This window comes from Nansenia antarctica (genome assembly GCF_963989245.1).
Source record: "Nansenia antarctica genome assembly, chromosome: 3".
Classification (NCBI taxonomy): Eukaryota; Metazoa; Chordata; class Actinopteri; order Argentiniformes; family Microstomatidae; genus Nansenia; species Nansenia antarctica.
This window is the reverse complement of record NC_137688.1, coordinates 33,856,819-33,883,970: the sequence shown is the minus strand read 5'-3', so window position 1 is coordinate 33,883,970 and position 27,152 is coordinate 33,856,819. Positions and strand designations below refer to the sequence as shown.

Here is a 27,152-nt window from a genome sequence, read left to right as displayed (position 1 = left end):
TTAAGAGCGGCACCAGCGGCACCATCGACACCCCTAAGGAGTTCTGGAGTTGGGAGAGGGGGGTTCTGGGGGGCCCAGTGTTCTGGGGGGGGGGGGGGCCCAGTGTTCAGCAGAGCAGAAGCAGCTCATCGTCGCTGCTCTCGGTCTTGCCGGTGGCCTCCAGACAGGCGTCCGGGACCTGGGCCGTGTGGACCATCCCACAGTGTTCGCACGGCCCGTCCCGGTTGTTGGCCGACCGGTGTGATGACCTGTAGGAGAGGGGGACGAGGGGGGGCGGCGCCAGGCCGGCCTCTAGCCCCGCCTCCAGGAGCAGCAGCGGCCGAGAGCTCTCGCTGAGAGCCGAGTCTGTGTCCGAGGCCGCGTCGGAGACGGGGATGAGCAGCTCCACGTCGTCTTCATCCTCCCTGCTCCCTCCCCCTGCCCCTCCTCCTCCTCCTCCCCCTCCTCTTCCTCCTCCTCCACCCCCCCCTCCCCCTCCGTGCTCCAACTGCCTCAGAGGGCTGTGGTTCTGGCCGCAGGAGGAGGAGGAGGAGGACGAAGAAGAGCGCCCCCCGAAGGACAGACGCATCCACCGCAGGCTGCGGCTCATCCGGCTCAGGGCGGAGCTAAGCTGGCTCTGGCTCCTCCCCCCCGCCGCCGCTGCCACGCTCCGAGGCTCCAGACTCCCTCCTCCTCCTCCTCCTCCGGAACCAGAACTCTCCGCCGGGACGGGGACCACGGCGGGGCTGCCGGCCCTGGCCCGGTCCCTGGGTCTGTCCCGGTGGTCCCGGGGGCGGTCCCTGCTGCTGCTGCTGCGGGGGGCGGGCGGGGCCGCGGCGGAGGGGGAGGGGGGGGAGACGGACACGATGGAGGCCTCCACGGCGGAGGCCGGGGGCGTCTTCAGAGGCAGGGGGCCGCCAGGGGCCGCCAGCCCCCCCCCCACCGCGCCGGGGACCTCCCTCCGCCGGTCGCCCCCCTCCCCCTCCCCGGGGGCGTCAGAGTCCAGCGGGAGGAGTCCCCTGTGCGCCCCCCCCCCCGGTCCTGTCCGCCTGACGGCCGCCGGACCCCCCCCCAGCCCCTCCCCCGGTACCGCCGCCACCGCCGCCGCTGTTGTTGTCCTCGGCGTCGGCCGACACCAGCGCCAGCGAGCCGGAGCGCCGCGACCGCGTGAAGTTGAAGAGGCGACGCCAGAGGTTGCCGTGGCGACCAGAGGTGGGCAGGCGGATGGAGGTGAAGCCCAGCTGGGAGCGGACGGCCAGGCGGAGGTTCTCTAGGACGGAGGCCTGCGCACACACACACGCACACGCACACACACACGCACACACACACACACACACACACACACACACACACACACAGACACAGACACAGGCACACAGAACACACACGCACGCACACACACACACACACACACACACACACACAGGGAAACAACAGTGTTAGTACTGACAGTTTGAGGTCTGCAGGTCATCAGTAAAACAGACTGTGGCTTATTAACAGATGATACCAAGTCAACAGGGCTGGGTATCGCCACTGATTTCCCAAAACGATTCGATTCCGATTCACAAGGTCCCGATTCGATTCACGATTCGATTATTTAGTTACAATACCAATTTTGCTTGAATATGAAAGAGATTCTCAGAACTAATGCTATAAATGGTTCAAGGAACCCTCTAACATGTTGCCTTGTTAAAAATATCAATGTTTACATTAAGGATTGACTCCAAAGCAGTTACATGAATGTAGTTTTTATTGGAACATAAATGACCATGACCAGCATTGACCAACACAAGTTGTGCAAAATCAGACACTACAAGAAGTGCTTTCATTACTGCAGCCAGTGTAAATAAAAGGGCTACAAACATAGCCTACCTGTAAACAAGACATCACTTATCCCTCAGGAAAACATACAGTTTGCTGTAGAGTGATTGTCTGAAATAGGCTATTTGCATTAGAAATTAGTGAAAATAGTGCAATAGATATTTTGGGGAACAAAAAAAACCTCACACTGTAAAAAGTCCATGAAACTAAAGCCATTCATGCTTTCTTACTTTGAGATAGTAAGACTTTTTTTTACAGCGTTGTTGAAAATGCTGGCTTTCGAAGCCTCGTCAAATAAAAAAATTAAAAGCAGCCACCGCCATGCTTTTAGATTCAATCGCTTTTCGATTTTTGGACAAAGGTGTGTGTGTGTGTGTGACTGTGTGTGTGAGTGTGTATGTGTGTGAGTGCGTGTGAGTGTGCCTGAGTGTGTATGTGTGTGAGTGCGTGTGTCACCTGGTTGCCAGAGCAGACGGGGAAGTCCTCGACAGGGGGGATGAGACCCTGAGCGATCAGCTGACCATAGGAGGGCGGGGCCTCTCTCCTCAGCAGCTCCGCCTCCACCCGGGACAGCTGGGTCTCAAAGGACCTGCAGATAGCCAATCAGATCAGTTAGAGGGAGGGAACAGCCAATCAGATCAGTTAGAAGGAGGGAACAGCCAATCAGAGGTAAGGAACAGCCTTGTGTGTGTGCGTGTGTGTGCGTGTGTGTGCATGTGTGTGTGTGTGTGTGTGTTTAGCTGGACACTACTAGCCTGTGAGTGTGTGTGTGTATGTTTAGCTGGGCACTACTAGCCTGTGTGTGTGTGTGTGTGCGTGCCTCCCGCGCCGCGCCGCACCCCCCCCCCCCCCCCCCCCGCCCGCACACCTGCGTTCGAACATCCTGAGGGAGTACAGCTTGCAGGTACAGCCCAGCGCGATGACCAGGAGCAGGCCGCAGACCAGCGAGCCGATCACCGCCGCCGTGATGACGCGCGTGGGTACCACCAGGGGGCAGCTCTCCTCGTCGCTGCCGTCGCCACAGTCGTCCTGAGCGTCGCACACCCAGCTCTCGAACACGCAGCGGTTGTTCTTGCAGTGGAAGTTGCCCGGCTGGCAGAAGAAGCAGTTCTTCTCGTCCGATCCGTTGGGGCAGCGGTTCTGGTAGTTGCAGCGGTCGCTGCGCGGGTAGCATGCGCCGCTGCGGCTGCAGGGGAACTCCTCCTCCTGGCAGGCGGAGCAGTTGGCCTCGTCACGCCCGTTGGGGCAGTGCCAGTAGCCGTCGCAGCGCTGCTGGTCTGTGTAGCAGCCCCAGTTGCCCCCGCAGGGCACCTCCCACGGCAGACAGAACCCCTCCACCTTGGGGGGGGGAGGAGGGGGAGGAGAAAGGAGAGAGGGGGGAGGAGGGGGAGAGGGAGGAGAGATGATGTTAGCTTCTGCACTACTGCGGTTTACAAATACAAGTTGTGTTCCATCCCAGTCCTCCCCTCCTCATCCCTCCCTCCATCCTTGTCCTCCCCTCCTCATTAGGGATGCACGATATTATCGGCACCGATATTTATCGGCCCGATAATGGGAAATTAATGTTTATCGGTATTTATCGGTTTTATAAAATTGTAGCCGATATAGAGCCGATATTATTATTATTTTTTATTATTTTTTTGTGGAGTGGCGCGGCAAAACGAATTTCCCCACGGGGATAAAGAAAGTATCTTTGAATTGAATTGATAATATGAACTCTGCAGAATGTCAGACACACCGGGGAAGCTCTCATGTTTCGCTGTCGTCTATACACTGCGTGCCTGTACGCATGCGCAGCAGCATGAGCGCTCATGCTGCTGCGCATGCGTACAGGCACGCAGTGTATAGACGACAGCGAAACATGAGAGCTTCCCCGGTGTCTGACATTCTGCAGAGTTTCTGAGGCAGATAGTGCGTTTGCAATTTGCAACACATGTTCGACAAAAGTTCGGAGAGGAGGGCAAAGGTCTACGAGTTACAACACAACGAATTTCATAAGTCACCTTAAGATTCACCATTGCAAGCACGCTGTATGGAAGGAATATCAACACTAGTAGCCTAGTAGCCTAGCCGCGAAAAAAAAAAGCTGCTGTGCCTATTGAACACGCATTTGAAAACTGCAGGAAGTTCACTCGAGACAGCTCAAAGGCTCAAGCAATCAATGAAAAAATAATGGAGTTGATGGCCCTCGACGACCAGCCTTTCTCTGTAGTAGAAGATAAAGGATTTCGCCAGCTAATTTCACATTTAGAGCCTCGGTATACACTCCCAAGTCGCCGCTATTTTGCAGACGTGTGCCTGCCTGCTATGTATGATACAGTCGCCACACACATCCATAGTCTGATCGATACTAGCGTAAGCCAGATAAGTTTTACCACGGACATATGGACTTCTGACGTTAGTCCAGTCAGTATGCTTAGTTTGACGGCCCAGTGGCTGGATGGACTTCAATATGAAGAAGACACTGCTACATGCGCAGGAGTTCTCCGGTTCGCATACTGCGACAGCCATCCGCGGTAATAAATTACTCTTAGGTGAGCCTTTTTTGTTTTCATAAAAGGAGGCCAGATCTTGGCTAAAAAAAGCATTGTGCACTGTCTATAACAGATTCTGTTTGTTAGAGGAAATAATAAATGAACATTTGAAGAGTCAGAAGTGTTCTCTTTGTTGTGTTAACAATAGTGATGTAAGTTAGATTTGGTGAGATCACTATGGAATATTAAATCATCAATCTTTGCTCACTACATAGCCTTTCTTACCTTCAGGTGTGCATGAACTACAGGTTATCAACTGTGAAATTATATCTGAATGGTCTTTATTGTCATTGATATAGTACAGGTACCAAACAACAACATTTGGGAGGGGGGGCTCCCCTGGTGCTAGGAAAGAAAAAATAAATAAATAATAATATCGGTTATCATATCGGTTATCGGCCACGAGAAGCGGGTAAATATCGGTATCGGTATCGGTTGGAAAAAATGCATATCGTGCATCCCTACTCCTCATCCCTCCCTCCATCCCTGTCCTCCCCTCCTCATCCTCCCCTCCTCATCCCTCCCTCCATCCCTGTCCTCCCCTCCTCATCCCTCCCTCCTCATCCCTCCCTCCATCCTTGTCCTCCCTCCCTCTCTGTCCTCCCTCCTCATCCCTCCCTCCATCCCTGTCCTCCCTCCTCATCCCTCCCTCCCCCTCCCTCCCCCCCTCACCTGGTACGTGGCGTTGAAGCCCCTGGCGGCGTTGATCTTGTCGGCGTAGAAGTGGACGCGCAGTTGCCCTGACGACGAGACGACGGCCACGGGGGCGCGAGAGTCGAAGGCGGTGAGAACGCGGAGGAGGTGGCGGGGGTTCTCCTCCAGGCCGTCGTACACCTTGACGTAGTCGCCGTAGCCCGTACCGTCCAGCTTGAAGTCTGTGAAGCGCAGGATCACCTGACGGACAGAGAGACTGGGTCAGACAATCAGTCGGTCAGGCGGTCGGTCGGCCAGCCAGTCAGCCAGTCGGTCAGACGGTCGGTTAGTCGGTTAGTCAGTCAGTCAGCCAGCCAGCCAGTCAGTCAGCCAGTCAGTCAGTCAGTCAGTCAGTCAGTCAGTCAGTCAGTCAGTCAGTCAGTCAGTCACTCAGCCAGTCAGTCAGTCAGTCACTCAGCCAGACAACCAGTCAGCCAGTCAGCCAGCCAGCCAGCCAGTCACTCAGCCAGCCAGTCACTCAGCCAGCCAGTCACTCAGCCAGCCAGTCACTCAGCCAGCCAGTCACTCACCCAGCCAGCCAGCCAGCCAGACAGACAGTCAGCAGGTCATTCAGCCAGTCAGACAGCCAGTCACAGTCAGTCAGTCAGCCAGCCAGCCAGCCAGCCAGTCAGTCAGTTACCTTGCGGTGGTTATAGACCAGTGTGGTTAGCGTTAGCAGGGTTACCTTGCGGTGGTCCCCCGTGTCGACCAGCCAGGTGCAGTTGCTCCCGGGGGGGTAGAAGTCCGGGTAGTTGGGCGAGGCGAAGGTGCCGTAGAAGTTGCGGAGCCACTCTCCGCAGGTGGGCACGTCGCAGTCGATCTCGTCGCCCAGGTCCTGGCAGTCGATGCTGCCGTCGCATTTCAGCGACTCGGGCAGGCAGGTGTAGACACGCGTGTAGCGGGACAGGCAGGGGAACTGGTTGAAGGCGCACGGCTGGAAGGAGAACGCGGAGCCGGCGGAGGAGGAGGAGGCGGGGTCGGAGGAAGAGGAGGAGGCAGGGTCAGAGGAGGCGGGGTCAGAGGAGTCAGGCTGGACGCACGGCTCCTCGTCTGAGTTGTCTCCGCACTCGTCCATCCCGTTGCACTTCCACGACTCCGGCACGCACTTCCTGTTGGAGCAGTGGAACTGGTCCTGGTCGCAGCTCATCTCCTCTGGCCTCCCTGGTGGTGGGGAGTGGTATTACATACTTATATGTTAATAATAATAATTCTAGCAGAGATACAGAGGTAACACTCATCTCCTCTGGCCTGCCTGGTGGTAGCTTGGCGGCTCCGTCAAAGCCCCAAAAAGTAATTTTGAATCCCACTGTAAAACCATAAACCGAGGTTAATTTTGGGAACGGTTTAACAGTATAAAAAATTGGAAACCACCCAACCCGAACACACACACCAGCAGGACACCCTAACACACACACCAGCAGGACACCCTAACACACACACCAGCAGAACACCCTAACACACACACCAGCAGGACACCCTAACACACACACCAGCAGAACACCCTAACACACACACCAGCAGGACACCCTAACACACACACCAGCAGGACACCCTAACACACACACCAGCAGAACACACCCTAACACACACACCAGCAGAACACCCTAACACACACACCAGCAGGACACCCTAACACACACACCAGCAGAACACACCCTAACACACACACCAGCAGAACACCCTAACACACACACCAGCAGGACACCCTAACACACACACCAGCAGAACACCCTAACACACACACCAGCAGGACACCCTAACACACACACCAGCAGAACACCCTAACACACACACCAGCAGAACACACCCTAACACACACACCAGCAGAACACCCTAACACACACACCAGCAGGACACCCTAACACACACACCAGCAGAACACCCTAACACACACACCAGCAGAACACCCTAACACACACACCAGCAGAACACCCTAACACACACACCAGCAGGACACCCTAACACACACACCAGCAGGACACCCTAACACACACACCAGCAGGACACCCTAACACACACACCAGCAGGACACCCTAACACACACACCAGCAGGACACCCTGACACACACACCAGCAGAACACACCCTAACACACACACCAGCAGAACACTCTAACACACACACCAGCAGGACACCCTAACACACACACCAGCAGAACACCCTAACACACACACCAGCAGAACACCCTAACACACACACCAGCAGGACCCTTCAGAGAATTATAAACCAGCAGTCAGGCCATAAACAGACCAGCCAATCACACAGCTCCTCTGTTTCTAGACTCAGCATTGTCCCCCCCTCTCTCTCTCCCCCCCTCCCCCTCCCTCTGTCTGTCTCTCCCCCAAAGATGTGTTCCATCTTTCAATGGATGTGTTCTACTTTAGCTGGGAGAGGGGGGAGGAGGGAGAGAAGGAGCCCCCCCCCCCCCGCATCTCAAAGATGTGTTCTACTTTAGCTGGGAGAGACAGAGGAAGAGAGAGAGAGAGGGGGACAGAGGGACAGAGAGAGAGAGAGGGAGGGACAGAGGAAGAGAGAGAGAGAGGGGGACAGAGGGACAGAGAGAGAGAGGGAGGGACAGAGGGAGAGAGAGAGAAAGAGAGAGAGGGAGGAGGGAGAGAGGGAGGGAGGGAGAGAGAGAGGGGTTCTCACCAGCAGGATAAAGCCCAGCAACGCCAGCGTCCTCTCTCGACCGGGTAGTTAGAGCAAGGCCCAATCCCGTTTCCCTTTCCTACCCCTACGGCTCGTTTTGGAGTGCCACTCACTTTGGAGCCAAGGCCTGACTAATGAACCTCTGGACCTGACGTCCCACGGCGCCCTGATCACACACAGGTACTGCTGCGACTGGGACACAGGCAATTAGTGGTCTGTGTGTGTGTGTGTGCGTGTGTGTCTGTGTGTGTGTGTGTCTCGCCCTCCCCTCCCTCTCTCTCTCTCTCTGTCTGTCTGTCTTTGATATAAATAGATCATTCATCTGAGGAACTAGCCTGAGGCTGGCAAGCCCAAACACCCCCCCCCCAAACACACACACACACCCTACATCGCACCTCCCCCCAAACACACACACACCCTACACCTCACCCTCCCCAAAACACACACACACACACACCCTACACCCCCCCCCCCCCCCACACACACACACACACACACCCAACACCACACCTCCCCCCAAACACACACACACCCCCTACACCACACACCTCCCAAACACACACACACGGACGGACGGAGACCCACACCCACACGGACAGCACCCACACCCGCCCCCCGCCATCCCAGACGGTGTGTGTGTGTGTGTGTGTGTGTGTGTGTGTGTGTACCTGTCACGTAGGCCAGCCTATAGCCACCCCACCCCCGGTGTATGTGTGTGTGTGTGTGTGTGTGTGTGTACCTGTCACGTAGGCCAGCCTGAAGCCACCCCACCCCCCGGTGTGTGTGTGTGTGTGTGTGTGTGTGTGTGTGCGTATGTGTGTGTGTGTGTGTGTGTACCTGGTGTGTGCGTGTGTGTCTGTGTGTGTACCTGGTGTGTGTGTACCTGGTGTGTGTGTACCTGGTGTGTGTGTGTGTGTGTGTGTGTGTACCTGTCACGTAGGCCAGCCTGAAGCCCTTGCCGCTGAGGCTGCCGTCGGAGTGGAACTTGATCCAGACGTGGTCCTGGGAGGAGACGTAGGGGGCGGGCACCGAGGAGCCGCACGCACGGAACCCGTCCAGGTTCTTGTAGGTCCCGATGGAGACCCAGTCCAGCACGCAGCGGTGGGAGCTCTGCAGCTCAAAGTCCTGGAAGCTGGAGGAGGGGGGGGAGAGGAAGAGGTGAGTAAACTTAGAACTAACCTAGGCTCCTAGTCTTTAGAACAGAGGCTGAATGTCCTCTAGACTAGACTTAGGACTAACCTAGGCCTCCAGACTTTAGAACAGAGGCTTCTTCTTCTTCTTCGGCGTATGGGTAGTTGTTTTTCCTCTCCACTCCACCAGGCTCGGGGCCGAGGGGCTACCCGTTTACCACCCCGAGACCTGGTTGAGGGGCTCACCCGGGCTATATTTCTGGACACCCCTCCAGAAGCCACGTCATCGTCTCGTCATCTAATACCGACAGACCATGCATCCCGTTGGGTGGGTGGTACACCGGGCAATCCAGGGGCCGGCGACTGGGATGTGGTCGCGGAGTTTGGAGGTGTTAGCCTCCCACTCCGCGCACCACATATAATCCGCCCATCCTGCCGCAATGATGTTGAGATCTCTGCATTGCTGCCTGAGATCCTGTGCGGCAGGCACAAATGGGTGTCTCGACTTGAAACGGCGGGAGGGCTCCGCTGTTATAGTGAGCCTATCATGGAGCAGATGGTTATTAAGCTCCACGGCCCGGCAGGCGAGACGTGCTGTGGCTCCCATGCGGCGGAGGCCTGCGGGCTGGATGCCTGCTAGGATGGGAAGGTTGTCCACGGGGGTAGGACGCAGGCATCCTGTCACAATGCGCAAGGCTTCGTTTATAGGCGAGTCGATGAGGCGGGTGTGGGCACTGCGACACCATACTGGGGCGCAGTATTCACTAGTTGAATAAACGAGGGCTAGGGCTGCCGTGCGCAAGGTCCTTGCGCCGGCGCCCCAGCCCGAGCCAACCAGTCGCCTCATCAACGCCACACGAGCTGTTAACTTCTTGCGCAGTGACTCGAGGTGTCGCGAAACGTGAGCGTCCTGTCCAATGTCACGCCGAGATAGATTGGCTCAGCGGAACATGGCAGGGGAGTTCCATCTAGGTGTACTCTAAGCTCACGTTTAGCCTCCCTGTTGTTAAGGTGGAAGGCAGCCGACACCGTCTTTGCCTCGCTAAGCTTCAATCTCCATTTCCGGAAGTATGCCACTAGTGTCTGCATGTCCTGGCTCAGAGTCTCCTCCACAGACTGCCAATTTCCAGCAGAGTACACCACTGCGAGGTCGTCTGCGTAGGCGTACTTCCGCGAGAGTGTGTTGGGCAGGTCATAGGTGTAGATATTATAGAGGAGGGGGGCCAGGACCGATCCCTGAGGGACGCCGTTCTTAAGGCGTCGAAGCCTGCTTAGCTGTCCGCGACCGGTGGTGAGGGTAAAGCTGCGGTTACGGATGAGCTCCATGATCATTCTGACCATGTGCCTGTCCGGCAGCAGGCGGAGCAGCTTGCAGGAGAGGCCGCGATGCCATACGGTATCGTAGGCAGCCGTCAGGTCTATAAAGACGGCCCCGGCCTTCTTTTTTGCCGAAAAGCAATCCTCGATGTCTTGAGTCATAAGGGTGACTTGATCTACGGTCGACCTCCCGCGTCGGAACCCGGCCTGCTCACGTGGCTGAATGTCCTCTAGACTAGACTTAGGACTAACCTAGGCTCCTAGTCTTTAGAACAGAGGCTGAATGTCCTCTAGACTAGACTTATGACTAACCTAGGCAGGCCTCCAGACTTTAGAACAGAGGCTGAAGGTCTGGCCATAGCTTCCACCCTGATGCTGGTAATCATGAATGACAACAAAGCAGCTGCTGAATTCAGAACGATGAGGACGATCACCATGGCGACCAGACAAAGGCCTTGTTGATGGCAGACATGGAACATGCTCCGGGGGGCGGGGGGGGGTTAGTCATCAACCACAGCCAACAACATCACCACCGGGAGCGCACACTGGGTTTAACGTCATAACGGGACCAAGTAATTTGATTGGACAAAAGGCATTCCATGAGTGCTGATCAGATTGATTTCCTGAGCGAATTTGACGAACGCAGCCACCGTCATCCTCCTAACCAGACTGACCATCCGCCAGATACGTGATCATTCCTAACCAATGATTTTTGACGCATTAGATCAGTTCTAGTCCTTTGCATCCTGAGAGGAAAAGCAGAACCAGTTTTAGGAAGGAGAGGGTCGTCAGAACCTGGGACTCTCCAGCGGTGCAGCTTAAATAAAATACTTGTTCTACAACTGTTCCTCTGTGTCGACCTCCCTCTGTGCCTAGAGACTCTTAAACACACTTCAGGCTGATATGATACTGAACACAATGGATCAAAAGGAGGGAGGACAAACAATGTTGTTTGTTTGTGTGTGTGTGTGTGTGTGTGTTGTAGGCGTGCTCCTTATCACAATACACACTGACAAAACATCTGCGTCAGAGCAGCCAGCTTGAGCTGTGATTAGGCAGACGGAGACGCACACACACACACACACAGTGAGTTAACGAGGCCAGGGTGGTTGCACGGCCAATACTCTCTCTAATTGGCTGCAATCATCATTTGTCCCTGGTTCTTTTCCTCGCCACAAAATCACTTCCTTTGACAGGCACACAGATACACATACTCACACACATACACACACACACACACACACACGCCCATGCACACACATACACACGCACACGCGCGCACACACACACTCACACACGCGAGCGCGCACACACACACGAGCGCGCACACGCACACACACACACGCGCACACACACACACACGAGCACGCACACACACACACACGCACACGCGCACACACACACACAAACACTCTCACACACGCAGACACTCACACACACCCCCCAGCGGTTCTATTTCAGCACCGTCACCATGGACACGGCAGGGTGATAAAGACATTGCAGGTTGCCGAAGGCGACGGAGGTGACAAACACACACACACTCACAAACACACACTCACAAACACACTCACACACACACACACACACAAACACACACACACACACACACACACACACACACACACACACTCACAAACACACACTCACAAACACACTCACAAACACACACACACTCACAAACACACTCACAAACACACTCACAAACACTCACACACACACACACACTCACAAACACACACAGGTTCACTTCATTACGTAACAAAGTAACCAAAGCGATCAGAAAGGCCAAAGCCAACTTATTTCATAACAATTATTAATGAGGCAAAGGGAAACACAACGCTGATCTGGGAACAGATTAAGAATGTAATGGGGATCAACCACAGACCTTGGAACCAGTTAGAGCTGAAACTGAATGCTAGGCTAATGCAAGATGCAGCACAAATAGCTGTAGCCTTTAATGAATATTTGATCAATTCCGTGACTGAAATCAAACAACATTTTCCTTTAACAACTGAAAAATATTCTTAAAGTGGATGAAAGCAAGCCTTCCTTCAGCATTCAACCTATCTCTGAACATAAACAGGGGTGCACATAACTTTTTGGGGCCAGTGCTCAGAGGAGCACCTAGGGATGCTGCTTGGTGCTCCCCGAGCTTGCGAGTCACGACCCGTCCCACAGGATGGATGAAAAAGGGATACATGGATAACTTATATTAGCAAAACGACATTTATTCATAAATAAAGATGAACGAACAAATTATTGTGTGCAAAACAAAATAAACAAATGCAAAATCCAATGACTGCTCTTTAAGCATGAAAGTCTGTCAGACTCCTTTAAACACAATGAAATCAACTGACATCTCTTTAAGCACTAACTGAATGTCTGTTCTTTAAACACACTGAAATCAACTGACATCTCTTTAAGCACTAACTGAATGTCTGTTCTTTAAACACAATGAAATCAACTGACATCTCTTTAAGCACTAACTGAATGTCTGTTCTTTAAACACAATGAAATCAACTGACATCTCTTTAAGCACTGCTCTGTTCTGTTCTGTAAACACTGAAATCAACTTTTCAACAAAAAGTTACAGCCTAAGCATTTATTTATGCTACAAGCTTAATCATAATCATCACTGCTCTCTTGACTGCTGTCAGTTATCACTGTCCTCAATTTCGACCATGGTAGAGGATGTTGTAGGCCATCACTTTAAATAGCTCACTATTTTGATTGTGCAACGAAGTCTTTTTTTCTTCTTTTTCTAATAGAATTCCCAACCATATTCCCTGGGTCAGGGGTCTAGGTGCGATAATGAAGCTGTAAAACAAACGTCGGAACGTTTGAAAGCTTCAGAGAAAAGAAACGTGTCCCTTGGTGTTGTTTTTCCTTTTAGCGACGAGTCGTTCGGGACTGAATTTTCACGTGTCGGCGTGATAACCGTGCGATACGCGATACGCGGAATGAAAGTACGAGTTACGATACTTTCCGAATGTTTTCGTGAGGGGAAGCGCCGGCAAATAGTTACTTAGTGGGGCTTGCTTCTTGGACATTTTGACGGCTCGTCGGGTGCCTCAGTGATGCAGCAGTCAGCAGTCAGCAGGTGGATTTTGAGGAAGTAAATTCCTCTGCCAGCGCTTCCAGCTGTTGGTGCGCAAGAGCGCCTTCATGCAGCTGATCTGCCGCGCAGCATGCATTTTGGCGACGCATGCGCACTGGCGCACCAGTTATGTGCACCCCTGAACATAAAACTCAAGCAATTATTAATTCTCGTATAATCTCGAAGGTTATATGGTATGGATTCTACAATGCTTAAATCTCTGAAAGAACACCTAGTCTACCCTGTCACACAAACTATCAACCGGTCAGTACTACAGGGGACATTGCCAAGTAAAGCTGCTCCATGTACTTCTTTACTGCTGTTAATTAATGGGGAATGAAGTATAAACTAATAAACTAAAGGAGGAGGAGGAGGAGGAGGAGAGGAAGAGGAGGAGGAGTACCTGATGGTGATGACCTCTCCAGGGTTAGGAGGGAGAGGAGGGGAGGAGGAGAGGGGAGGAGAGGAGGAGGGGAGGAGGGAGAGGAGGAGGAGGAGGAGGAGGAGGAGGAGAGGTACCTGATGGTGATGACCTCTCCAGGGTTAGGAGGGAGAGGAGGGGCGGAGGAGGAGAGGAGGAGGAGAGGGGTACCTGATCTTGATGACTTCTCCAAGGTTAGGAGGGAGAGGAGGAGGAGGAGAGGAAGAGGAGGAGGAGGAGAGGAGGAGAGGAGGAGGAGGAGGAGGAGAGGTACCTGATGGTGATGACTTCTCCAGGGTTAGAGAGGAGGAGAGGAAGAGGAGGAGGAGGAGAGGAGGAGAGGAGGGGTACCCGATGGTGATGACTTCTCCAGGGTTAGAGAGGAGAGGAGGAGGAGAGGAGGAGGAGAAGAGGAGGGGTACCTGATGGTGATGACTTCTCCAGGGTTAGAGAGGAGGAGGAGAGGAAGAGGAGGAGGAGGAGGAGGAGAGGAGGAGAGGAGGGGTACCTGATGGTGATGACTTCTTCATGGTTAGAGAGGAGGAGAGGAGGGGTACCTGATGGTGATGACTTCTCCAGGGTTGGCTCTGATGTTCCAGCTGCAGTTGGTTCTGGAGGGATATTCAAACGGCCACCCTGGGCTGGTGATCACCCCGCTGGACGCCCGCACCTGCTCCGCCACCTCTCCACAGGCTGGGCACGCACACGCACACGCACACACACACACACGCACGGACAGAGCTTTAACTGACAGTAATGTTACATGTCAGTGGATGAGAAGTGTCAGTGTATGAGGGGTGTCAGAGGACAGTGGATACATAAGAAACCAACTCACCGTTTGAAATCCCAGATACGTAAACGTTGTCATTGTGCTGGTAACACACTGCATTTCCTGGAACATAGAATAAAAACCAAACATCAAAATCTGACTCAGAATCAGGATCGCTTTTATTACATCCCAATGTAATAATAATAATAATAATAATAATAATAATAATAATAATAATAAGTAAGTAATAAAGTAATAAAGTGATAGTAGTACCAGTCATACTACAGTGGATTCATCAGTGCAAAGATGCTGTACTACTAAATATATACATAAGGATTGTTATTGAATACAGCAGGATTGTTATTGAGGCTAGACTCATATTTTTCATTTTATTGGACAGATACAGTGAAGAAAGACAGGAAAGTAAGGAGAAGGGAGAGAGAGGCCATGTCAGCAGGGTATGGGCCGGATTCAAACCCATGCCGACATGGGCATATGTGTGCACTGTAGACCGCGGTGCTGGACCCACTGGACCACCCCAGGCCACAAGGTTTGATTTTAACAATGGTTTTGAGAAACCATTATTATGTCATTATTCAAATCAAGAGGGTTTGTTTGTAAACAGTCTGATAACGCATTGTATATCATGGAGACGCCAGACACAGCATTCAAAAGTCCCATGGATTATTTCTCATTGTGACTATTAGAGATATTACGGTACAGATGACAGACGTTGCTCAATTTTTACACATTTCTGCACGATTGGGGCCCTGTGTGTGTATGGGAACAAAGACCTGTTCTACTGACCAGGCTACTGACCAGGCTACTGTACAGGCAACCGTGGGTGACAATATTAACTTATTAAGTGCCCAGGGTGAATAAAGTCGGCCAAACTGATTGTAGCCAATCAAAGTGTTGTTGCTAGGTAAACACCACATAGCACTTGGCAGTCTAGGCGGTGAGTGTTCCGGAAGTCTTTGGCAGTTGGTGAAAGTTTTGTCAGTTGGTGAAAGTTTTTAAAGCTGGTCAGCAGGGCAGGCTGTGCTGGTGTGTGTGTGTGTGTGTGTGTGTGTGTGTGTGTGTGTGTGTGTGTGTGTGTGTGTGTGTGTGTGTGTGTGTGTGTGTGTGTGTGTGTGTGTGTGTGTGTGTGTGTGTGTGTGTGTGTGTGTGTGTGTGTGTGTGTGTGTGTGTGTGTGTGTGTGTGTGTGTGTGTGTGTGTGTGTGTGTGTGTGTGTGTGTGTGTGTGTGTGTGTGTGTGTGTGTGTGTGTGTGTGTGTGTGTGTGTGTGTGTGTGTGTGTGTGTGTGTGTGTGTGTGTGTGTGTGTGTGTGTGTGTGTGTGTGTGTGTGTGTGTGTGTGTGTGTGTGTGTGTGTGTGTGTGTGTGTGTGTGTGTGTGTGTGTGTGTGTGTGTGTGTGTGTGTGTGTGTGTGTGTGTGTGTGTGTGTGTGTGTGTGTGTGTGTGTGTGTGTGTGTGTGTGTGTGTGTGTGTGTGTGTGTGTGTGTGTGTGTGTGTGTGTGTGTGTGTGTGTGTGTGTGTGTGTGTGTGTGTGTGTGTGTGTGTGTGTGTGTGTGTGTGTGTGTGTGTGTGTGTGTGTGTGTGTGTGTGTGTGTGTGTGTGTGTGTGTGTGTGTGTGTGTGTGTGTGTGTGTGTGTGTGTGTGTGTGTGTGTGTGTGTGTGTGTGTGTGTGTGTGTGTGTGTGTGTGTGTGTGTGTGTGTGTGTGTGTGTGTGTGTGTGTGTGTGTGTGTGTGTGTGTGTGTGTGTGTGTGTGTGTGTGTGTGTGTGTGTGTGTGTGTGTGTGTGTGTGTGTGTGTGTGTGTGTGTGTGTGTGTGTGTGTGTGTGTGTGTGTGTGTGTGTGTGTGTGTGTGTGTGTGTGTGTGTGTGTGTGTGTGTGTGTGTGTGTGTGTGTGTGTGTGTGTGTGTGTGTGTGTGTGTGTGTGTGTGTGTGTGTGTGTGTGTGTGTGTGTGTGTGTGTGTGTGTGTGTGTGTGTGTGTGTGTGTGTGTGTGTGTGTGTGTGTGTGTGTGTGTGTGTGTGTGTGTGTGTGTGTGTGTGTGTGTGTGTGTGTGTGTGTGTGTGTGTGTGTGTGTGTGTGTGTGTGTGTGTGTGTGTGTGTGTGTGTGTGTGTGTGTGTGTGTGTGTGTGTGTGTGTGTGTGTGTGTGTGTGTGTGTGTGTGTGTGTGTGTGTGTGTGTGTGTGTGTGTGTGTGTGTGTGTGTGTGTGTGTGTGTGTGTGTGTGTGTGTGTGTGTGTGTGTGTGTGTGTGTGTGTGTGTGTGTGTGTGTGTGTGTGTGTGTGTGTGTGTGTGTGTGTGTTGCTGTCTCAGGGAGTGAGAACAGTTATGAAAGCATCAATGAGGCCATTATGTGTCTGCAGCTCTTTACCCAGCATCCACTCCCCTGTGCTGTCATTAGTCCACTCTCTCTGAGAGGCAAAAGGTGTGTGTGTGTGTCTGTGTCTGTGTGTGTGTGTGTGTGTGTGTGTGTGTGTGTGTGTGTGTCTGTGTGTGTCTGTGTGTGTGTGTGTGTGTGTGTGTGTGTGTGTTTGTGTGTTAGTCACTCAGGCTGTATTGGTGTGTGTATTAGTTACACTGTGTGTAGTTGCTGAAACACTGCTGTTGTGTACTGACTATCTTAACGTTCAGTCATCTATTGACTGATCTGACGGTTGTATGAACATTAGACCTCCACGTCTTTGACTGGTCTGGTGGTGGTGGTTGTGTGAATGTTAGACCTCTGCATCTTTGACTGGTCTGGTGGTTGTGTGAATGTTAGACCTCTGCATCTTTGACTGGTCTGGTGGTTGTGTGAATGTTAGACCTCCACGTCTTTGACTGATCTGGTGGTTGTGTGAATGTTAGACCTCCACGTCTTTGACTGATCTGGTGGTTGTGTTAGACCTGGGAGAAGGTTGAGTCAACGTTGCTCAACCATTTGCTCCTCAGGGAGGAATTAGAGATTTGTTCACACCTGCCCTTCTGCTCAGTCCCCCCCTCCCCTCCCCTGAGGAATGCAGGGGGCTGGGCTAAAGGTGGAGGGCGGGACTAAACTGGGACTAAACATTGGGACTGAAGGCCTCACCAGGGCCTAGACTGAAGGCCTCACCAGGTCTGGACTGAGGGTCTCACCAGGTCTGGACTGAGGGTCTCACCAGGTCTAGACTGAGGGTCTCACCAGGGTCTAGACTGAGGGTCTCACCAGGTCTGGACTGAGGGTCTCACCAGGGTCTGGACTGAGGATCACTATCCTAGATTTAAGCCTAAACTAGAAGTTAGAGGACACATGTATCAGGGAAGGCTGGTGGAGGTAGAAATCAGGGACAGGACCAATGTAATGCATGGGAACGGAAGAGTGAGTATCGTCACTCAAACACACAATGAGCCTGTCCTCCGATTTCAACCTCCACCAGCCTCCGCTGGCATGTATAGACATGCAACGGCAGGGTTCTTCCACATTCTCCATTTTAAAATTCCAGACCTCCATTTCGGGACAGCTCAGCTGATTTGTGGGTTTGTGTTGCTGTTCCTGTCGAATGTAGCGCAGCAACCTAGATCTGTACAAATGACCTGGCTTTGAAAAAATACTTAACACACAATTCTAATCTCTTCATGAATATGGCACAGGTCTGAAAACACAGATCTATTCCCAGACGATGGGGGCTCTTCTTTCCCGGTGTTGAAAAAGGTCAATATTTGATCCCAGACCTTTCCCTGTCCTCCTGTCTAGGAGCCCTGTGAGTGTGAGTCACACACACACACACACACACACACACACACACAGACACAGACACAGACACAGACACAGAGACACACACAGAGACACACACACACACACACACACACACACACACACGCTGCCTCACTGACCCTGAGTCCTCATCCAGCCACTGGAGTCCTGAGTCATCCCGTCCCCAGGCTAGTCATCCTGTCCCCAGGCTCATCCTGTCCCCAGGCTAGGGTGTTTGTGAAACAGACGTCAAGTTGCTGCAAACAATCCTTGCATTCCCAGAGGCCCCACACCCTCTCCTCCACCCTGTGACCCCTGACCCCAGCTACCCTCTGCTCCACCCTGCGACCCCTGACCCCAGCTACCCTCTCCTCAACCCTGTGACCCCTGACCCCAGCTACCCTCTCCTCCACCCTGTGACCCCTGAACGGCCAGCAGACGGGACCACCAGCTACCCACTCCTCAGTGAGGTGAGGTGTGTGTGTGTGTGTGTGTGTGTGTGTGTGGGGGGGGGGGGGGTTGTGAGGGTATTTGAACCTGAGGAGTGAGTTTACCATCCCAACAGGGTTATGTTTGGGTGCAGAGGACCCAGTCCCTGACGTGTTCACAAGCCCTGTAGGCCTACTGCCACGCCGCTACACACCTGTATCCTACTGTCATGTGTGTCTACACACCTGTACTTGTGTCTACACACCTGTACTACTGTCATGTCTACACACCTGTATCCTACTGTCCTTTGAGTTGCATTTCATGTACGAAAGGTGCAGGTCAGGTGCAGGTCATCACATGCGGGATGACCTGACCTGGAAGGACAACACAAAAGGCACCATCAAGAGGGCACAACAGCGGCTATACACCCTGAGATGCCTCAGGAAGGAACACAACAAGCAGGAGATACTGGTGGCCTTCTACCGCGGCGCAGTGGAGAGCATCCTCACCTACGGCATCTGCAACTGGTTCTCCAGCTGCACAACAGCGGAGAGAAATGCGCTACAGAGAGTAGTGAGAACAGCACAGAAGATCACCGGCGCCCCCCTCCCCTCTCTGGAAGAGCTGTACAACACACGCTGTCTCAGGAAGGCCTCCAGGGACCCGACCCAGGGAAGATCTCCAGGGACCCGACCCACCCTGGGCATGTACACTTTACCAGGCTGCCCTCGAAAAGGAGGTTCAGGACCCTGGCCGCTAAGACAAACAGACTGAAGAACTGCTTCTACCACAGGGCCGTCCAGGCCCTGAACACAGCAAAGACCTAAGTTCTGGGCCCTGGACAGTCTGGACGGATTGTATGGCAGCTGCTGGACTGAAAAAATCAGGTGTAGTGCTGAGGCACAAACATGTACATTTCAAGCCTGCAAACTGTGACACTTTAAGGGCCAATCCCAATTCACCCCTAGCCCTTCGTTTTCACCCCTATGGCTCGATTTGCGCGTTCACGTTTAGGGGGAGGGCTGTCCCAATTCATATTTCATCGAGGGCTAGGGGTAAGGGGGAGGACTAACTATTACTTCGTTTCGAGCGATTCCAGGACCAGACTAGCTTCGAAGGGCATGGGGTACGCTACCCCTTGATACCAGGATGCTTTGCGAATCATCTACAAATATAAAATCCTCAATGTTGGCCGCCATTGGCTACAATCTGTAATTTGGCTCTACAAGTGTTAATATGTCATTTTATGACGTTTTTATATGTTTTCAGGCGAGAAAGTAACCATATATATTCACAAAATGTGTCCAGTTTATCAAAATAACCTGTTTATCCTAGATACTACGGAGGATGTTATCATAGTGTTGTTAGCATAGTGTTTGTGATGCTAACGGCCGCCATCTTTCGTCATCAACCCAGGAGAAGAAGATCCTCATCTATCATCATCTTTATCCTCCTCCTGGGCTTAAACACGACTAGACTAGTGTGATCATGTCATATTACTGTGTTAGTAGAAATGATGCGTTGGTTTAGTAGTATAGTACATGAGAGCTACGGCGCTAGTTGTTGTGCTAGTTGCATTGACTGACTGTGTTCGCGAATGCTATGCTATTGTTGTGCTATCATGTGCTAGTTGATTGTGTGTACTAGTTTTCACTGAATAAATCGCGATTTCTTTCAAAGAAGGTAGCAGGTGTGTTTATGTCCATGTCAAGGAGAAGGTACGACTTGTATGACAGTAGTATACGACTTGTATGACAGTAGTAGGGATGCTCCGATTTATCGGCCACCGATTTAAATCGGCCGATTTCACTCCAAATGACTCGATCGGTGATCGGCAAAAATGGCCGATCGCAAAAACCGTTTTTTTTTTTTTTTTTTTTTCTTTTTTTCTTTTTCTGGGGAAGACAGATAACTGAACAGAAAACATAGGAGGACGTAACAGTATGTAAACCATGAAAGCCACGTTTATGATGTCTTTTATACAGCCATATCGACTGACTTGGGCTTCAGGCCCTAAGTGGGTGATAGGCCCAGGGCTCGACAGTGCGACTGTTTTGGTCGCATTTGCGAGTGAATATATTTCTGTGCGACTTGGAAATACATTCAATCGCACCAGTGCGACTAACTGCTGAACTACTGTCATGCGCAGTCAAACCTATGTGTATAAGCGATGAGGGAATGAAAACAGTGAACAGAAACGCGTGTCGCAGAAATGCTTCACGCGAGTCCTATATGCTTAAAATGCGCATAATGGGTATATGGGATACAGCTCTCATAGTTCGTAGCGCTGTGTTTTGTTAGCCGCTAGCTGCTAGCAGCGGTTGCTTCCGGTTTCATTACAAAGAGGTTAACCCTATATGTGCCTGATGTCTAACATTCAAATGACTCTAACTTCATCTTTTTTCGGATTTCAATGTATGACACATCATTTGAAAGTTTATGATCCGTAGTTCCAATCCACAACACGTCACATTTGAAAGTGTTTCTGTAATTTTTTTACATTTGAAAGTGTTTTGTTTATATATATTTATATTATACAATTTACCAGTCATATTCTGGAATGTGTCTAAATGTTAAAGTTCCATAAGTATAAGCAAAATAAAGTAACAGTTTGTAAATAAATAGTAGCATTTGAAACAAACAAAAAAACCGAACCGTAAACCGTGACCCAAAAACCGAGGTTCATACCGAACCGTGGGCCAACTGAAATTAAGATTCTTACTTCCCCTTTACATTGTGTGAGTCTCCATTTTTATTACGGCCAAGAGCCGGTTATGATCATTTTGATATGTTATGATTATGATAATTTGTTGTCGTTGTTGACGAAAATTGCGCAATTTTCATTGTGCTACTGAAATTCTTGGTGTGCTACTAAATTTTTCAACATGGTAGCACAGTGCTACCTGGGGAAAAGGTAAGCGTCAAGCCCTGGATAGGCCAGACCTTTACTATGCCATAAAAATGGGTCTGCGTTTGCTTGGTGCCTAATGGATCAAAACTTTTGTCTAAAAAGCAAAAAATATGTAGGCTATCCAGTCAGTAGGCCTACAGTTATGTATTTTAAAAAAAATCGGTATCGGTATCGGTTGATCTTGAGGAAAAAAATCGGTGATCGGTATCGGCCCCAAAAATCCAGATCGGAGCATCCCTAGACAGTAGTGTGATTAGGACATAAGTTAAGGATATTAGTGTAGTTGTACTTTAGCCTGTGGAGACGCGATAGCATTAGCTCCACACGGATTTAACATGAACAGTAGTCATAGACACTTGTAGTAGTAGTAGTAGTTGTTGTATAACAAGGTGAATAGTGAGTTAACATGTTTATTAGTTGTATCCCTTCCTTGTTGTTGAACATGTCTGTGACTGAGATAGACTAGATACTATGGAGGATGTTATCATAGTGTTTGTGATGCTAACGGCCGCCATCTTTGCTATCTCCTCCGGTCACAGGAGATGTGAGAATTCGCCGGCAACACAACGCGTCACCCGTACCGCGTCTAAACCACTGTTGATGACGTAGGCGCCGTGAAGGGCTGTCCCAATTCATAGGGCTTAGATTTCAAGGGGTAGGGCTTGTGACGTATTCGAAGGCCTTGCCTTCGAATCGAGTGACACTCGAAAACGAGCCATAGGGGTAGAAAAGGGAATTGGGATTGGCCCTAAATAACGTGAAAAAATACTATTGTGCAATATGACAACCCTAGTTGACTATCTGTACAGTATAGTACAGTGGATTGTGTACATAGCCTTTATTTATGTAAACCAGCTCCTTACCTTCTTGTGATTTTTTTTTTTCTTAAAAGTTTTTTTTTTTTTTTTTTCCTTTCCTAACACCAGGGGAGCCACCCCTCCTAAATTTCGTTGTTTGGTACCTGTACTGTAGCAATGACAATAAAGTCCATTCATTCATTCATATAAATAAAGCTTTACTTACTTACTTACTGTCATATCTACACACCTGTATCCTACTGTCATATCTATTCTACACACCTGTATCCTACTGTCATGTCTACACACCTGTATCCTACTGTCATGTCTGTCTACACACCTGTATCCTACTGTCATGTCTGTCTACACACCTGTATCCTACTGTCATGTCTGTCTACACACCTGTACTACTGTCATGTCTGTCTACACACCTGTATCCTACTGTCATGTCTGTCTACACACCTGTACTACTGTCATGTCTGTCTACACACCTGTATCCTACTGTCATGTCTGTCTACACACCTGTACTACTGTCATGTCTGTCTACACACCTGTATCCTACTGTCATGTCTACTCACCTCACCTGTACTACTGTCATGTCTGTCTACACACCTGTATCCTACTGTCATATCTGACCACCTGTATCCTACAGTCATGTCTGTCTACACACCTGTACTTATCCCATCAGATCTGCACAAGTAAGATTTTATACGGTTCCTGGCTGGCTGATATCTGGTCGTCAAGGTTACTGGCTGGCTGATATTTGGTCGTCTCGTCTCGGTTACTGGCTTGCTGGTACCTGGTCATCAAGGTTATTGGCTGGTTGATGGGCTCTGATGCTGTTGGTCGCTGTTGTCAACGTCCACTTCTACATGCTAATGGCGGCGAATCTCTGAACTGATCATGTGACCAACAACAATGTGACTCTAAACAACCAATGAGAAACGGGGGTACTACAACACTAAAAAAGAAAGAACGCATGTAACATTACAGTGGGAGAATGCTGCAGGGGACAGCCTACTCATGCACGCACGCACACAGGCGCGCGCACACACACACACACACACACACACACACACACAGGGTGCATTCGTAAATATGCTCTGAGATTCAGAACGCTCAGAGTGTCCCAATTCTAAATCCAGAGCACTGTGCACACTGGGCGCTCTGACTGAAAACATGGTTTGTCAGAGCATCTGAACATTCCAATCTAAAAATGTTGGAGCAACTACTCGTTGCAAAATGTTATGGTTGCGGCTTGATTGGTACTCTAGGGAGTATTATTCAACACGCATCTACGTGTAACAAGGTAATAATCATCGTTATACATGGGATGAATTAACGCTCATTTGAATGCATTTTAAAAGATGAAAATGGCAACGTTAGTTAACAAGTATCTACTGTCAACATCACTTAAGTTAGCAACAGAAAGCTAGCTAAGGTTAATGTTAACACGATAACGTAAAATTGTTGGCCACCAGCGAAATGATGATAATGTTATCGTTGGTGTCCGCCATGTTTACAGTGAGTTTGTAAAGACTTTATTTGACCGTTCGTAAATTAACAGATTTCAGAGCGCTCTATGAAATTGAAACTAGAGCGCTCTGAAACAGGAGCAGATTTCCAAGAGTGTATTTACGAACACACCCAGTGTACACACATAGGCCTACTACACACACATACACCACCGGCCACAGATAAATATCACACACACTACAGACACATACAGTGTACACAAATACTACACACACACACACAAACACACAGCCCCTGTATAGCTATCTCACTCTCTCACACACACACACACACACACACACACACACACACACACACGTGTTTCCCCTACCATTGCCGGGCCACCCCCCCAACGGAACCCCCCGCCCCCCCAAGAAAGAGGAATTATTACGGACGTAGACACCAAACATCTGACAAGCAGGCTAAAATATCTGCTTTTTTAAATGCACCCAACCCGAATCTGGCGAGTGGCAAGCCCATGGGCTCGTTGGTAACGTTAGTCCGCCAGTAGTCTCGCATAGCCAAACCTCCACACTTCGCTGCGCGCTGGACACACTCGCGTACAAGATTGTGCGTGAGTGTGCGCGCGCGACGCGAGAGAGTTTTTGCAGGGTGAGATGTCTGCAGATGGAAAGTAAGCAAGTTGAAATGTTAGCAAATTACTGAGTGTTCTAACAGAGCAAGTTGGTTCAAATTGGTCGTTATTATTGTGACTAGAAAGTGTAAAATAGTGTCAAAGAACTAGCAAGCTAACTAGCTAGCTCAGAGGTGATTAGATGAGCTAGTCTGCTGCACACATGCCAGCTAAAGAGCTAACTGGATGCACTTTATTATTTTACTTTAAGTAGATATACTATCTTTCTTATTCTGCTAGAATTGGGCTTTATGGTAATACCATAATGGCATATTTACAGTACATGGACAGTGGATTGAAGCATTGGAAATGTCTGTTTTTATAGTTGGACATACGCTTTTTTTTCAGGTGAGAGAGTAAAGTCAAAATGACATTATCTGACTGCATTGCCCACAGCAATCCAATATTCAATTATAATTATGTTATAAATTGATATGGATCAATTTATACCTCTTATTAGATTATAAATACTCTGGTTGTTATGTTCGCCTTTTGGTTGACTGCAAAAGAGGGAGAGAGGAGAATAGGGAGGGAGAGAAGGAGAGAGAGCAGGATGGTGTCGGCACACCAGAGAGAGAGAGAGCAAGAACCAGGTGAGAAAGTGGACCGGTAGTCAAGACCACATAAGTAAGGAGCCTTGAGAACCGATGGTTCTGGAGCCTAATGGCCCATAGGGCAGGAGCCTATCTCCTGTTTCCGTAGCGTGAGGCGGCTTAATGTACAAGTTAGTACACCCCCTGGACATGATGCTGGTATGTCGCAGGGTCTTACCCCCTGGGGGGGGGAGGGTCCATGCCACGGTCCATGCCACCCCCCCAAGGCAGCAAACCTAGGGGAAACACTGCACACACACACCGAACACACACACTGACCCTGGCTATAGTTATCACACGTGTGAAGAGTAAACATGGGGAGTTATGGTCGAGTGTGTCAGCACTGCAGGCAGGAAGGACGGCCGCGTCAGTTCTGCTGCAGAGCTGCTTTTCACAGCACACCAGGAAGCTTCATTAAACTTTCACAGACAGGTTAGGACAGGTTATGACATGACTCTGATCCCTCGTGTCCAAATAAATTAATCACAACTCTGCCTCTTCTGCCTGGACAGGAAGTTCACTGAGTTCTGTCCAGATTCAATCTTGACTTCAAAACCATCTCGCAACCATCAAGGATACCTCGCCCCCCCAGCCACAGTTTGTTTGATCCCCCTACCATCTAAGAGACTCAGGAAGTACAGGACCCTTAGGTCCCGTACCAGCGGGCTACAGAACAGCTTCTTTCACAGAGCTGTCACTGATAAACAATCGGCCCCCACACACAGACACACTCCGTTGAACAATCCGCCCCCCCACACATGGGGTACAATGACTCTCAGTATCCCCGCCCCCACACACACACACACACACACACACACACACACACACACACACTCAATTACCCTTTGCACTACTGCTGTTTACAAATACTACCTTTGCACATTGCACATACCTCCTTTGATATAGACACTATTGTATACATCTGTGCAGTATGTAGGGTATACTGTACATTAACATACGGTACTTTAACTGTACATAGCTTAACTGCATTTCGTTGTCTGGTACTTGTACTCTGCAATGACAATAAAGTTTAATCTAATCTCAAATCTAATCTAATCAGAAACTCTGTCAGTCACTCTGACCACCGTGCTAACCAGCAGTGTATAGTAGTGTCAGGACTAATGCATCAAATCATACAACAATCAGTAGTCTACATTCTGCACAAGGTTGTTTTTCTCAACTACACAACTGTCTCCTCAAATTAATGGTGGCCACAGACTCAATAGTCCACCACCACATCACAGCCATGTGTTGAGGTTAGTGGTGTGTTGTCGATCTGGGAGCTATGTACCTTAATGGCTCGATGACGTTAATGCTAAATACTGAGAGAGAGAAATTCTAGAATTCTAGACAAATTCCAAACCGTTAGTGCTTTCTACTCACACAGAGAAAGACAAATGGCGTATGAAGCCTGACACAATGAGTCGTAACGGATATAATCTAACATCTGTTTGTCTCCTCAATAGATCACATCTGTCGTTAACACACTCAGCTGAACCAGTACAATAGAATATTTGTTTATTTAAACGGATCCCCATTTGTCATCACCATAGTGAAGACTATTTTTCCTGGAGTCCACATGAAAGACAGACAATCAAAATAGACAAAACAGGGATAAACAGAACATGTCAATTGGGGGCTATCTTCATTATGACAATTAAAACTCAAGTATTGATTTCAGGTTTTAGGAGCTGAAGCAATGGTTAGTTCAGGTGTTTGTTAAATCACGAATATCATCATCATGAGACACACGTGAGTCACACACTGTGAAAGACTTACCAGTGAGTATGTAGAGGAGATGCAGACATGTTATCCATGACGAGATCCAAGCGTTGGCCATAATAGCCAACTAATGATCAATTAAAATGTGTGTGTGTTGCTATTTTTAGGCCTTTAATGTGCTTCAAACTGGTACCGTTTCCGGATTTTGACGTCAGAAAAAACAAACAGTACGCCAGGTTGCTGTGACTTATTGAAAGTAGTAAAATAAATGATCTCAAAGCAATGAGCCATACAACAACAAACCTTGGTTTGAATGGTAATAATATCTCTGATCTGCTTACTACAACCTCAGCTCGCCAGCCAGACCCTTGACAGCGGTTGACAACCAGTTACAAGGCCAAAAACAGCTCAGCTTATCT

The 27,152-nt window shown here is 50.0% G+C and overlaps 1 protein-coding gene across 1 annotated transcript; it reads right to left on the bottom strand.

Annotated features, from left to right (window-relative positions):
- lrp12 (low density lipoprotein receptor-related protein 12) lies at positions 1 to 26,924 on the bottom strand. Its single transcript, XM_080527191.1, is given in 10 exon segments — positions 1 to 1,061; positions 1,063 to 1,262; positions 2,257 to 2,389; positions 2,669 to 3,138; positions 5,007 to 5,228; positions 5,713 to 6,188; positions 8,605 to 8,807; positions 14,198 to 14,333; positions 14,476 to 14,532; positions 26,791 to 26,924. Coding segments are annotated over 10 exon segments (2,913 nt in total). The 5' UTR covers positions 26,852 to 26,924; the 3' UTR covers positions 1 to 106.
- Between the last annotated feature and the right edge of the window lie 228 nt (positions 26,925 to 27,152).